This window comes from Sciurus vulgaris, assembly GCF_902686455.1.
Source record: "Sciurus vulgaris genome assembly, chromosome: 15".
Classification (NCBI taxonomy): domain Eukaryota; kingdom Metazoa; phylum Chordata; class Mammalia; order Rodentia; family Sciuridae; genus Sciurus; species Sciurus vulgaris.
Genome location: NC_136476.1, coordinates 33,719,439 through 33,735,260, shown reverse-complemented (window position 1 = coordinate 33,735,260; position 15,822 = coordinate 33,719,439). Strand labels below are relative to the sequence as shown.

At 37.9% G+C, this 15,822-nt stretch overlaps 1 protein-coding gene across 1 annotated transcript in view; it reads left to right on the top strand.

Moving 5' to 3' along the window:
- FREM1 (FRAS1 related extracellular matrix 1) overlaps positions 1 to 15,822 on the top strand; it is a 147,460-nt gene that overhangs the window by 114,038 nt on the left and 17,600 nt on the right. Inside the window, 3 exon segments of the mRNA XM_079112669.1 lie at positions 3,912 to 4,113; positions 4,829 to 4,973; positions 14,959 to 15,088. Of these exon segments, the coding sequence (XP_078968795.1) occupies positions 3,912 to 4,113; positions 4,829 to 4,973; positions 14,959 to 15,088 (477 nt within the window).

Here is a 15,822-nt window from a genome sequence, read left to right as displayed (position 1 = left end):
ACTGGGAAAGAAGAAAAGGTATTGATGTCATTGAGGCCATATGTGAGAAGTAAGTTACACTTTTAAAATTTATTGCTTTTGTTTATTTTTAAGTTAATGCCTTAATAGTTAGGAAGCCCTTCACACTCTTGGGACCATTAGTATCTTTTTCTTTATTTCTCACTCTCCACTCGGGATTAAGAAATGTCACTGCGATGGTGAATGATTTGCTAGTCTGTTTGGCTGCAAATTTGTAAGAGTTACAAATTCTGTGTGCAGACATAAGAGTTCCTTCCTACAGTTCAGAGCAGAGATGGAAAAAGGGGTAGAGTTTGGAGAAAGTACCAGAACTTAAATCAGTCTCTCCCAACACCAGCACTTGTCTTAAGGACCATGCTATAATAGAGTTATCTCTTGGAAGTTGTGGAATTTACTGATAGAAAAATGTTAGATACATGTTGTAAAGCTTATTTTCCATCAAATGTACAAGATTTTCCTTGGAAAAAAATATTATTAAGTGTAAAATCCTCATTAGAAAAGCCTCAGACTGTTCCCAAATGTCTATGAACCTTCTGGTTTCTCAAAGTAGAGTGGTAAAGCCATTAGGAAGTGACTGGTCCAGCCAGCAGTGTAGGAGAGATGGCACTCTCATCTCTTACCTCCAAGAGTTCTTTCTGCTGAGCACTATGACCTTGACTGCCTCTGAGTCATGAATTGGTCCAAATAAATCTACCACGCATGGGCGATCAACTTTTATGGTGGAACCGGGGTAATGGAGGGTGAGGATGCTGGATGTAACACATGCAACCACAGGTGGACTTACCGGTAGCAGCAGGCATAACCTGACGTTCATTGTGTCCGTCAATCGATATTGATGCAACCTGTAGTCCTCTTATAGCAGGGCTTGGGGTGAGGGAGAAAGGCGCCTGCCTTCGTGTTCTGTGGTTCTGGCATATCTGGGATGATTTTCATGTAACTAAAGTTCAGATATTATTATTTTTTAAACCAAAGACTACAACAGTCATTGGATTACATTTGTAATACTTTTGTTTTTAAAGAAAATGCAATATCATAAAATAAAACAATCATCCTACATTCAGCTCTTTATTGTCTTTGAGGATTTCTTACACAACTTTCTGTCCATGAGCCATCTCTTACTGGCCACCATGATGGTGAGCTTCAGTTCCTTCGTCTCTAAAATGTATACCTCCCCAAAAAGTCATGATCACAGTTGACTCCCCACCTCCCACCAACCTAACAGCTCTGAAAGTTGCTGCCCACAATTTTCAGGAGAGTAGAGAAATGACTTTTGAAAATGGTTGTTGCTTTTTCAGTTTATAAAATATTTGTTTTCTACATAAAATTCGTAGATTGCCAGGCATGGTGGCTCATACCTGTAATTCCAATGACTCAGGAGACTGAGGCAGGAGGTTGCCAGGTTGAGGCCAGCCTGGGAAACCTAGGAAGACCATGTCTCAAAGTGATAAATAAATTTATAAAAGGTCACTCAGTGGTAGAGTACTTGCTTAGCACACCTGTGGCCCTGGGTACAATCCCCTCTACCAGAAGAAAAAATTCATAAATTATAGAAAAGACCAAGAAGAAAATATCCTTCATAATTATATCACTCACAGATAACTATTGTTAGGAGCTTCCTTCTATTTTTTACTCTATGCAATAAAAATTAGATGATATGTACTAATATGCTTATTGCCCATTTCTACTCTTCATCTATTATGAACATTGCTTCTTGTCATTAAATATTCTTTTTTGGCGGGGGATACCAGGGATTGAACTCGGGGCACTTGACCACTGAGTTACATCCTTAGCCCTATTATTATTATTTTTTTAAATATTTTATTTAGAGACAGGGTCTCACTGACTTGTTTAGTGCCTTGCTTTTGCTGAGGCTAGCTTTGAACTTGTGATCCTCCTGCCTCAGTGTCCCAACACTGGGATTACAGGTTTGCTAAATATTCTTTAAAAACATGATTTTTAAAGGCTTTATAGGACTCAGGTAGAGAGGGTTTGTAAATCTCCTATTGGACTTTTATGGTTTTTGCATTTTTTATTAATTGCTATTATAATTAATATTTCAGTGAATATATATCTAATATGCTCACGTTTTTATGTACATATCTAATTATTTCTGTAGGATATTTTCTGAATAAAAACTTTGCACTATTTTGTACCTGTACCAGCAAACTATAAAAATACTGGTTTCTCCATATACTTACCAACACAATGAATGAGGATTTCTGTTTTTTCAAAAGAACCTTGCCGATCTAGGAGGGAAAAAAAAATCATTGGTTGTTACAAAATTCCATTTAGAAATAAATAAATAAAGGAGGAGCAGCTGTAATTTTTCCCTATCCCAAGACAAATGAACAGTTTTGGAAAAATGCTCCCAGACTTTAATCTACATTTATACGAATGTAATATATTTATAACATGATAATATAGTCATCTTTTATTTTGCCACTCACTCAGGTTTTTCAGTTAAAACGGAACTGAAAATTTATTATTTATTGCTTATTCATCTTATTATAATATACAAGAATATGTATGATGTTATCATTGACATGAATTCTTTGGTTCACAAGGGTAATCTAAGATTTATGGTAGTATCATTTGGGGGTAAATAAAGTCAAGAATTGAGAGATTAGGAGTGGGTTTAATGATGGTAGTATTCTTGTACCCATTTCCTAGAATTGATGATGAATTTGTGTTAATTCATCTAAACCTGTTCCTTCCCTAACCTACCATAGTGATTTGCAAGATGGACTGAGCTCCATACCACCACACCAGGATGAAGTCCTTTGTAGAGTTAGAACACATGCCCCTGTTCCCACTCATGATGGATTGCCCTCTACCACCCTCACACAGCCAAGCCACCTTGTATCACATGGTCCTCATTCTCAGTGAAACAAATATGCAAAGTCTGAAAAAAATCACTTTCACAATTTTCTCATTGTTTTAGTCAGCTATTTTGCTGCTGTGACTAAAAGACCGGACAAGTACAACTGTAGAGGAGAAAAGGTTTATTTGCGGGGAGGGTCATGGTTTTAGAGGTCTCAGTCGGTGGATAGCCAGCTCCATTCCTCAGGGCCTGAGGTGAGGCAGAACATCATGGCGGAAGGGTGTGGTGGAAGGAAGTGGCTCACAGGATGATCAGACAGCAGAGAGAGAGACTCCACTCTAGACACAAAATATATATATGTACAAAATATATACCCCAAAGGTACACCTCCAATGATCCTCCTCCTCCCGTCAGACCCTTCCCACTGTCGGTTACCATTCAGTTAATCCCATCAGGGGATCAATTCACTGATTGGGTTAAGGCTTTCATAACCCAATCATTTCTCCTCTAAACCTTCTTGCATTGTCTCACACATGTGTTTTTGGGGACACCTCACATCCAAATCATACCACTTACTGTGGTATTTCTATTTTTATAACACTTTCACCATTTGAACAAAGGTACTTTTAAAAAAATTATGTATTCTTGAAACCTTATAACTCTGTTTCCATAAATCACTTAACACTGGAAAAATGGTGAAATCCTTTTGTGGTACTAACATTAAGTATGTAATGTAATTCTTGGCTCAGTTTTAATGTATTTGTTCAACAAATATTCCCTGGTCTTTTGTTATGGCCCAGGCATTGTGCCATGATGTTTTGCCCTCATGAAACTTACGTCCTATGGGAGAGTCAGACATTAGACAAATTTAGTTTGGCTGAAAGTTGGCCTTTTTTCCAGGCACTGTGATATTCACTGAGGATATTGTGAACTAGACAATCTTTAGCAGAAATCAACAAATGAGTATGAGCAATCTGAAACTTGAGTTTGCCATTGTTGAACCATGAAAGTCATACACCCCATCGGGTAAGAAGACTTTGGATAACATTGTACGTAATTATTGATGATTCAGGTGGAGCAGTTGGATAAAACAGCCCCCCAGATCACACTCTTGCGTTCACCTTCTCAAGTGGGACTCCTGAAAAATGGCTGTTATGGGATTTACATCACTTCCCGAGTGCTGATGGCATCGAACCCTGACACTGAGGACCATCAGATTATCTTTAAGATTTTACGAGGCCCACTACACGGACATTTGGAGAATACAACAACAGGTACTGGCTTCCTTAATCCTTTTAATTGCCCATTTAAAAATACCCAGTGGCTGGCAGGACTGGAGAGTAATTTAATTAAGTGCAGGTCCATTTGGTAAACACTCCCCAGGGCTTGCTGATACATGCAGCTTATAAATCAATATTGGTGCTAAAGAGGGTTTGGAGCTCAATTCACTTTGACAGGAGAATCAGAAACTGATATACAGCTGTTTGCTGTTTATAGTTATTTTTTAACAGCTAGATTGTAATATATTCAAAAAACACAGTGCCAGGGCAGATTCATATTTGTAACTAATGTTTTCTTCTACCATGAATTCTAAATGATACGGTTTTTTAATAAAAAATCTGAATTTTTTTTCATAGTGGTTTCTCTGTATTGTATATTATTTCTACTTTATGAAGGTAATGATCATAATCTATGGCTAAACAGGATGGTTCAGAATTACAGGTGTTTATTACTACATCTTCCTGCTACCTTTCCCAATATTTTTATATTTCAAAGCAAATATTTCTGAAGAAAAGTAAATGTTAAACTTAATTTGAGTTCATTGTGTTTGAGTTTTAAGATAGTTGCAGCAATGTTAATTTCTTTTTAAAAATGTATTTAGGCTACTCTCTGAAGTTGTGTTTCAAGGAAAATAGTCATGCAATTTTATCAGCTCTTATGTAATGTTTTTATGATTATCCATGAGATTCATTGATTTCTTTTTTGTAGGTGAATTTATCCATGAGAAATTTAGCCAAAAGGACTTAAACAGTAAGACCATTCTTTACATCATAAATCCATCTTTGGAAGTAAATTCAGATATCGTGGAATTTCAAATCATGGACCCCACAGGGAACTCTGCCACTCCTCAAATGTAAATTTCTTTGATTATTCGAAAGTTCTGCTTGAAATATCCAAAATGTATCTGATTAGAAAAGTGAAATGATCTTTTCAAACAATCTAAAAACATAAATTGATAGACCATTTCATAAGCTCATAGAATTTTGGAGAAGGAAATTTCTTTTGATTACTTCCTGATAATGGAAAGCCAATAGCTTTACAGAGTATGGAAACATTAAAGGCAGGTTGCACAGCGTCATTCACGTGCGTGTAAATGTACACACTTTCATACACACAGCTGCTGTCCTGGAAGTTCACTAGCATTTAGGGCTCAGCTTGCTGGCTCATGTGTAAATCCGCAGCCAGAGGTCACTCTAGGACCGTGTTAGTAACTGTTGTCTTCTAAAATGTCTACGACAGGGAAGAACGAACTGGTGAAGAAGGGTTGGCCAAACATCTTGTCTCACCAAAAACAAAACAAAGCCAATACTTTAAACTGCCTTTACAAGCTACTAAGCCTGTTACTGGTAAGATGAAGATAGTGTAAGGAGGAAGACAGTCTTGGGGAGGTATAAAGTGACATTTGGAAGTATATAAAGTATACAACACTAAGAATAACAAGTCCTTGGAATTAGTAAGATTAACAGGCTACAGTAATTTCAGACTGGTTCCGTACTATAGACTTCTCTGGAACATAGACCTTGAATAATTGACAAAATGGCAGATGGTCATAAAATGGTCCGTTCATTTCTCCTGAGTGTGATTTTTCTTTTTTATTTGATGCCTTTCCCAGACACCTCGAAGAAAAGTTGTTATTCATTCTAGTTTTAATATTCATCATATCATAGAAACACTGAACTACATGTGAGTACGGTTCTTCTATAGTCCCCTTTGTGATAAAATTTGATCAAAGGGGGAGAAGAAAGCTGAGAAACCCTTCTCACTTTTCATTCTTTTTCGTCCCCATCCTGAATTGCAGTTCCAACAATTGCCAGCAGAGGTCTCTATAGTCATTGTTAGGAAAAATTGGTGTCAACCGCCTTCCCATGGTCCCACCTCTATTGCCCTGACAAAGTACACTTCCTCGCCCAGATTTATAGACTCCGCAGACTTTTTAAAAAGTGTCTATTATAAGCCAGGCACACAGTACTGAAGGTGAGAAATAGGCGTGAACAAGGAAGACCTGGCTTCTGAAATGAAAATACATTCCCCAAATTATAAAACTAAAATGAATGACCCCCTCCCCATTAAACACCTTTGCCTAAGAAAAAGGATTCCTCAGGATTCACATATATATATGTGTGTGTGTGTGATGGGGGGTTCTGGGCGTTGAACCACTACATTCCCATCCCTCCCTCATTTTTTAGATTGAAACATGTTCTCCCTGAATTGCCCTAGCTGAACCTTGAACTTGTGATCCTCCTACCCCAGCCTTCTGAATAGCTGGGATTACAAATGTGGGCCAAGGAACCCCCCACCAGAATCACAACCTTTAAAGAAAGCATATCAACTATTTGCAACTCCAAATAAATTCTTTAATTCTCAAGAAAACTTTTTTCAAAAAATTCTGTTCCAAAAATAATAACTTCACATTATTTGGTTTAACAATTTTTAAAAAATAGTGTAACTCAAAAAACATATTAATCAGACTTGCCAATGACCAGTTGCTAACCTCTGATCCTCCACATGTGAATGTAATGTAGATGACAATCTTTTTTCCCTAGCAGTGGCACTAGATTGCTATTGCTTCACCCACCTGCCCTTTTCATTCCTTGTTGTTACCAAGGGCATTGCTTCTTGAAGATGATTTGTGTTTTAAAATAACCCTAAAAGTCATGTGAGAATTGCAGCAGAATCTGCTTAATGGAATTATGATCTTAATTGAGGCTATTTTAAAGAGTCTCCTGCCTGTGTTGGGCATCAATTTTCGTGTACCTATGCTGGAGATGCTTCAAATTCAAATCTAAATGATTGGAACCAATGCTGCAACCGACATCTACCCAGGAGTAATACAAAAATAACTTTGATTTGATTCCGACACACTTTAGGTTATTTTCTTTAGAGAGGGTGGAGGGAGGTAGAACTCAGTATTTATCTTTATAAGTTTTTACTGGAATACTTGTTGCCTCCACTCTCATTTTCAAGTCAACATTTCCTCAAACTAAGTCACATTTTTTTCTGGTAAGAAACAATGTTCTGAATAGTGATTTATCTTCTCAAGACAACCAGTAAGAGCCTAGTTACATGTACAATGTAAGTCACAGGCATTTGCAATTTGATTTTTCTATTTCATGCTATTCATTTAATAACCCTACCACCTGAGTTATGTACCATTATAACCCAACATTTACAGATAAGAAAACCGTGGCACCGAGCTGGGAAGTGGCTTTTCCCAGCTTATGCAGTTAATGAATGAGGAAGCTGGAATTCAGCCCAGGAAGTGTAGCTTAAGAGCGCATGGTTTTCCCACTGTGCTAACTCTCACAAACTTCTTGCCCATTCTTAACAACTGCTAAGATGACTAAGGGAATCCAATAGGAGGTTGATTACCCTCGCCTTCTTCCTCTGCAGACATTGGTTGGCCAGGCAGCAAGAAAGAAAGGAATTCTTACCTGTCAAGTTTCTTTTCTTTTTATTTTAAATATGAGTTACAAGTATCAATATTAGTGTGCACTCCATATCACACATCCTGGGAATTATGGTATAAATAATAGATAATAAACCACTGGACTTGGAGCTGAAGGACAGAGTTTGAGCTCTAGCTCTGCCATTCACCTAGTTACCTCATCTGTAAAAAGGAGACAGTACCATAATTTAGAGGAAACAAGTGAGATAAAATATATGAAAGCATCTTATGTACTTAAAGTCCTTAACAAATACAACTTGTGCTGATGCTTACTATTGTTGTTAATTCATGTGGGTGTTCATGTTGATTCAGTTGACTGAAGAAATATTCTGGAAACATTCAGTTGATTAAAAAGCCCACCTCTAATTAGAAATTGATTCTGGGGTGATTCACAGACTGTACAATCAATGTGATTACTGATCAGTAAGCTAAATGCTGTGTTTTGCTATTGCAGCATTTCTATGTAGTATCAGTCCTGAAGGATCAATTGAGATTCCATTTTACAAATGTAGGACAACGTTGTTTTAGGTGAACTTAATCAAGTTATTGCCAGCTGACTAATTTCCATGCTTGTTTAACTTAACTGCATCACATTCCAGAATCATCAAGATGTTTGCATGGACACAGAAAGAGGGGTTTGTTATGTAGCAGATCTCAACTTAATGGGGTTATAGAACTACCTGTCCCCAGCCTGTCCCCAGAAGAGCCTGAGGAGCAAGCTTTTTATCAAATACATTTGGAAGATATTTTGTTGTAAATAGAAATTATTTAATAACACTGAAATCCATGGACATTTGCTTAAAGATTTAAATTTGGCTATGAACCTAAATTTCAGGTGCTGTGCTAGGTGCTTTCACATGTGTTGTCTCATTTAAACTACAAAACACAATCACGTGAAGGCAATAAGGAAATCTGGCTCAGAGAATTTAAGCAGTTATCCCAAAGTCATGGGAAGACTTAATAGAGCTGAAAGTGAACCCTGCCCTGCAGACCTCAGAGAGTACATGTTACTGGCTTGCACAGAGGTGTGGCTCATTCACAAGCCTGAGGATTCTCTAGTCCAAGGTCAAACTCTGAGATGCTCTGCAGGACCCTCAGACTAAGATACACAGGACGCACATTGCTCATCAAAAGCACTGTTGTGGACCACACTTTTCCTAATATATCTTCCATGTAAACCTTTTCCTAGTGCCCACTGAAAAAAGTTAACTTCAAAAGAAAAGTTGACCCCTGACGTTCTTGATAACTCCCGGGCCTGTTCTCCAGTCTGATTCCCAAACTCCCTCTGGCAACCCGCATCCTGGCTGTTCTAATATTCAGTCTTGGCCTGAGAAGAGAAGGGATGGAAGACATAAAAAAAGAAGAGGAATTTTTATCAGGCAAACTTTGTAACATTTGAACAGCTTTTATGAAACACCTTGTAGGGGAAGAGGTTGAAACTATTGGCTTGCTAATGCCTGCCCATTACCTGCAAGCCAGAACGTGTTTGTCTCTAGACTAGATCTTAGGGAAGCACAGAGGAAGGAAAAGAAAATACCACTTATTAAGCACCCACTGTGTACAGGTGCTTTATACATATTAACTAATTTTGATCGTAATCATTTGACATGAGCATAATTCTCCTCATTTTAAGATAATGAAAACTTGAGCCTGGAGAGACTGAGGAACTGACCGTATTCACACACTAATAAGTAGTTGCAAGGTGTGTTTCCCCCAAAGAACTTGTTTTGGGTACTCGTGATGCTGCTTCTTGGCTAAACACTGTTTCCCTATTATGGAAAGAAAATGAAAAGGCTGAAAACAGGTGTTCAAAGCATTAGACTGTGGAGCTTAATAGCATCATCTTTGAATTGAAAAATTCTAGACTGAATTTGGAAAACTATTTTTTAACATTTTAAATTTCTGAAGTCATGCTATTTGATTACAAATGAAGATCTACTTATAATAATAAAAATTGAATCACAATTTCCATAAAACGTTTTACTGAGAAGCTCAAAATAGTTAATTAGCACTCATGGAGGTTCATTTAACCCTTTTGAAGTCTGGACTCATCATTATTACACTTTGGGAAGTGAGGAAACTGAGGCATATAGAAGTTAAGTACCTTTTTCACAGACTCTTATTAACCTAGATTAATGTCCCAAATCCCAAACTGGTGTTTTAATCCAAGATGTTTCAGTTCCTTCATGTAAATGAATCACATGGTCACAAAATAAAATATCAGAACATACAAATTTCTTGCTCTGGAACAGTCTCTCTCAACCTTGGTACTATTGGCACTTGGGGAGGGATAATTCTTTGTTGTGGGGCAACATCCTGTGCACTGCAGGATCCCTGGCCTCTACCCACTGAATGCCAGCCTCTTGCCAGTTGTGACAATCAGCACTGTCTCCAGACATTGCCAAATGTTGAGAATGACACATACCCCTTAGAAAACTGTGTAAGAAATCGTGATTTATGATGGAATGCTTTCATCAATGCCACCTTTCTCTCAAATGAAGTGTAATACTAGTCAAAGAATCCAGAGTAAGTCAGGGTTAAAAAGAACTTATAAGGCTCTTCTAGCCTAGCTTTTTTTTTTTTTTTTTTTTTTTTTTTTTTTAAAGCTGCATGAAAGATGATGTTAATAAGTTTGGGGAAAAAACCCATTTTTGATGGTCAAATTAGTTTAGGAACAGTGGGCTAAATAAGATTCATTCAATTAACACGTATCTGTTGAACACTTATATCTACACACTCTGCAAGGGACTTGGAATGCATCAGTGAACCAAAGACCTGTGTTTCCTAAGAGTACACATAGTATCTAAGTAAACTAGACAGAGGTTATATATGATGTGTGCTTTGGAAATGGAAAACGTTGGTCAATGTGGTGGCATAGGCCTGTAATTTCAGCAGCTCAGGAGGTTGAGGAGGAAGATCCCAAGTTCAAGGCCAGCCTCAGCAGTTAAGTGAGTCCCTAAGCAAGCAACTTAGCAAGACCTCGTCTCAAAATTTAAAAAAAAAAAAAAATCAGTGAGGGGAAGTGGGGATGTGGTTTAGTGATAGTGTCTCTGGGTTTGATCTCTGTACCAAAAAAAAAAAAAAAAAAAGAAAAGAAAACCAAAAAAACAATGGCCGAGATGAGGGGGATCAAAACCTTTGGTAAAGAAGTGGCCATATTAAATTGGGTGTCCAAACAGTTTTTCTTATAGGGGATTGCTTAGAGTTAGTGAGTGGCAAAGGGATCCAAAATCATGACCCCCCACCCCAATTTTAATTACCCTCCTCTATGCTTTGTCTTCCATTTCCAAAAAGTGGTTGTTGGGGGCCAAAATTTAACTTTCACTTTGAGCCAGCTTTTCTATTGTGATGAGTACCTCAGAACTACTTATGGGGATAATTCTCAACTGGGGGTGACTTTCCTCCCAAGAGGTATTGGCAAAGTCTGGAAGTAGTTTTGGTGGTTGTGACTGGGGAAGAGTGTGCTACTGTTTCTAATGTGTAGTGATCAGGGATGCTGCCAAATATCTTAAAATGCAGAGGACAGCTTCCCACAAGGAATCATCTGGTCTAAAATGTCAGTAGATCCGAGGTTGAGAAATCCTGGCTTAAGGAATTTTCACCTCCTGCTGAATGACTTAAAATGATTGCCATATGGTTTCACATATAGTGTATTGGTAACCTTTATTTCTGACCTTAGAATGAGCTTTATTCAATGGTAATAGGTGAATGGAGGGATCATTAAAATGCGAAGACATGAACCAACCCTTATGCACATGATGCCTACACATCCAGAATTTTCCACATTGCTCTCCTGGACTCCTGTATCTGGATATTTATCTGATGCCAAACATATAATTTTGTGGCTTCTTGCAGGGAGAATTCCCAAATCATTGTCTATATATATCTCTTATTTTTCTTTTAGGTGTTTATGTGGAGTTTAAGCAATCACAGTCTCAGCATAGAAAGATCTCAGATACGGTATTACAAAAAAAAAAAAAAAAAAAAAATCACATTCAAAACATATGTTGCACATATCCTGTAGGTTAGCAAGGGCTTTGCTATTTAAATATTTTTTTCTGGAAAATATATAGCCTGGCTTAAATTTCATGGCTTTTCAATAGAGCTTTATTATTTGTAGTGAATGGTTTTAAGAAAATAAAATAGAACGCTGTGTAATGACAACCTTAACCTATAAGCATTATGCAATGCTCTGATGGCGCATCAGGGAAATGTACACGCATTCCCAAACACTGAGACCTTTGTGCTGTGAAACCAAACAGTACTCTGAATTATTCCCTTCTGGATCCAGATCAGCAATCAGATTGCACTTAGTTTCAGGCCTTGAGGTCTTTTGGATCTGCAGAATGGCATTGATGGATTTGTGCTTGTCCTGGTGAGCATCAACAACGGATGGATTCTCAGAACCAGACATTGAAATTCACTTGAACCTAACCAAGACTTAGCTTAAATCCATCCAAATTTATGTTTCACTTTTTCCCACCACCTTCCTTTCCTTCCTATTTCATCTTCCTGTCTTCTCCCCTAATCCCTCTTACTGATCTTTTTCCTTTCTCATTTACCTGGGTCCTTTAGGAGTTCTTTGCAACATATTTCTATTGGCATTTGTGCTGTCCCTGTTGCTTGTTATCTTGTAATTCTTTATAGCTATTTATTTCTATATTTCTTGATCTGTTTCCTGCTCAATTTAAATTTAGTCACATCAAATATACATGAGAGTTTCAATATTTTTTAATATAAAGATCTTGTTTTCCATAGAAAACTATATGTAATATATATGAATATATTTAATGTTTGGTTTGCATTTAGTAAAAGCCAAATTATATATGATGAATTTCATAGATTTATATTTGCCATCTCGTTTTGAAATTTTCTAAGACTTCATTAATTGATAGTGCAAGCTGTTTCGGAGTCTTTGCACAGTAGTACAAAAGCTTTCATTGTTTTTGATCAGCCTATTTTTCCAGGGCAAAATCACATTAAGATTAACATGGGTGAAAATCTGTGAATAAAATTAATTTATAAGATACAAAATTATAAATTTTTTTTAAAATCCTGTTTTCATGTCAACAGTTTTATGAAGTCTAGCATGCATAACTATGTTTCATTATCTGTGGACTGAATAAACATGTATAAACTGCATGTTTACAGGACTGCATGAACTCCTGTAATAATCCCATGCTCCAACATTACCCTGTCCCCTAGGCTCGTGATCCTCAGGTACAAACAAGTGTTACTGAGTTTTTTTACTAGTGAACTTCATTTACAGGATGTGATTGTATATCAGTGGGTCCAAGGAAAACCTGGGAGCCTGTGGAATGTGTGAGCTCATATATTCTACATGGTAGCACCCAGAATTTCTAGTTTTTTTTTTTTTTTTTTTTTTTTTTAATTTCTAGTTCTGAAAGAGAGAAATTGTGAAAAATAAATTTAAATCTGATTGGAAGTTTGGGAAGTACAGTAAGAAGTGACCACAAAGGTTTTGTAACTCCAGAATAAAAGAGGAATAAATAAAACAAAAGCAATGGAAATGTGTTCAACAGGCACAGTGAAGATTGCTCGTGTCCTGTATATTATTGTATAAGAAAGAAGGGAGTAAAATATGCCAGGACAGGTTAGTGATAAACGTGTAAATGAAGCATTTCAGTACTCACGTGACAGAAAGGGAAATATTGCAGGATAATGATAAAACTATATTGCTCTGCTTGAGCTCAAACAAGAATCCATGAAACATTTCAATTAGAAGAGGAATGGTAGAGGAGGGATAGAAGATTTGGCATCAAATTTATGCTTGAATATTATTCTACTACCTATTCGCTTTTGTCAGATCCTTTTGCTTTGAGGTAGTTGTTTAATCTTTTCTGAGGCTTGGTTTTCTTTTGTTGTTTTTTAGTACCGTTCTTTTATCTTTTTTGTCTCCTTGTTTGTATATTGCAGTGCTGGGGGTGAACACAGGGCCTCACCCATGCCAGACAAGTGCTTTACCACTGAGCTGCAGTCCCACCCTATACACTTTCACATGTGCAGAAAATAGTAACAAAACTCATGAACAGGGCTGGGGTTGTGGCTCAGTGGTAGAGCGCTTGCCTGGCGCGTGTGAGGCACTGGATTCGATCTTCAGCACCACATAAAAATAAATCAAATAAAGGTATTGTGTCCATCTACAATTTTAAAAAACAAACTCATGAGCATTTTTGTTGGGGGCTGTGCCATGTTGATCACATCGGCAGCGAGGAGGTTAATTGACATAAGCACACTCAGGTGATTTTATCGTCCACGCACACAATGTATGCGCATGTGTTCTTGAGCACTCCTAATTTTGCCTGCTCCCAGCGTCTGGCCTAATCTTTGCGTAAGACGTGGCCCTGCTCTCCGCCTCCTGGAGGTGATATAAGCGTAGGCGGAGCGAGACAGCGACAGGCATGGCAGCAGCCAGAGAGAAAAAGACACACAGCAGCAGCCAGAAGAAAGGGACTCACGCGGCAGCAGCGAGTAGGGGGCAGCGGCGGAAGGCAGATCGCAGAACGGAGAACTGAGATGCATCGCTAGGGCACCTTAGGTAGACACACCCTTAGTTCACAGGATGCAGGACGCACCAGTAAGCAGCAGACCTTAAGTGAGGCGTAGCAAGTCTCTCTTCCTCTAAGCTCCAAGCAAAGTCTGTCCTTCTCTCAAAGTCTCTCTTAAGCAAAGTCTCTCTCTCCTCTCAAAGCAAGTAAACCTCATTTCCTCTATCCTCTATGAACAAACAAGCAGGGAAGCAGCGCACTAAAGAGAAAGATAGAAGTAGCTCAGTTTCCAGTCCACCACCCATAAGACCCATGCAAGTTGTTGCTGCAAGCGATGACAAATATCCACGGATTTTGTACCGCAAAGAGCCAGCGACACATTTTTAATTGCTAAGCACATCCTGGAGGATATTATTAAACTGAACCCAATTTCAGAGAGGATCTGTATCTGGAACTGATCTTGTGATCCCAATGAGGAAGGTCAAAAAATAAGAGATTTCATGTCAATGTGTTTTCCAAAAATAAATGACTCCTTGAATTTGACCACTGATGGTCCCTTTTTTGTCATTAATAACAGTGGGACCTTTGGCAGTCATTTAACCTTAGTTTCTTTATTTTTAAAATGGATTTCTAAAACTTGCTCTTCCTACCTCACAAAGTCACTGTAAGGATGCAATAAAATGTTAGTAAAAGTTCATCATGAGCTAAAATGTAAAGAATTTCTGTCATTGGCATAGATTGATCAACCACTTTTGTCACTCTAGGGGCAACCAGTGGCTTAGTCTTCTGTCCAACAGGTGAATTTCAACAGGTGTTGATTATGCCTATCTTATGATCTCTCTTTTCTTTCTTCTTCTTCTTTTTTTTTTTTTCCTTTCATGCAGTTTGGAGTTGAAGTGGTCTCATATTGAATGGTCACAAACTGAATATGAGGTCTGTGAGAGTGTGGGCATGTTGCCCTTAGAAGTTACCAGAAGGGGATATGCTATGGACTCTGCCTTTGTGGGTGTAAAGGTAACAACTCTGAAATGCAAATTGTCAAAGCTAAAACTTGTTAGTTGGTGCTTTTGATGATTTTCTTAGCGAAATTTAGAGTGCCCAAGGAAATTTCAAACTGCAGGGTGTTACACTATTTGTATTCAAAGTACAAACTTTCCCTGTCTCCCCGTCCTTCGTCTAGGTTCACCAACTCCTAGATAGAGGTATTTGTTTGGTGGTGCTGGGGCTTGAACCCAGGACTTCACACATGCTAGGCAAACACTCTACCACTGAGCTACACCTCAGATCCTGGATAGAGTTTTTAAGAACACATTTTTACTTTTGAAATCTGGTCATTAATTTCTATATTCTTTTCAAGTTTTAAAGTTTGCTTTTTTCACAGTGGGTTGTATCAAATTTAGTGAAACTGGGCTCAACTCTACTTTGAAAAGAAAAGTTGTAAACAATGCATTCTGTGGTGTGCCCAGAACAAATTTCAGTCACCAAATGGTCATCTTCCAGGATGCAACAGGATTGCTTTCCATGGTCACAGTGGGTGAGGCAAACAGGAAACGTAAGCCCATTTTAAGAGCCATCCAATCATGCAAAATTAGGAAAGCATATATTAATACAGGTAACCCCAAATAGAAAAAAATTTCAGATAATAACTTTTGGATTCTTCAACCTGCTATTCCTTTCCCTTGACATCAACATGGAGCAGAGCCTCTCTGAAAGGTTTTAAGGAGTCATTGTAGCAATAGCTCATCAAG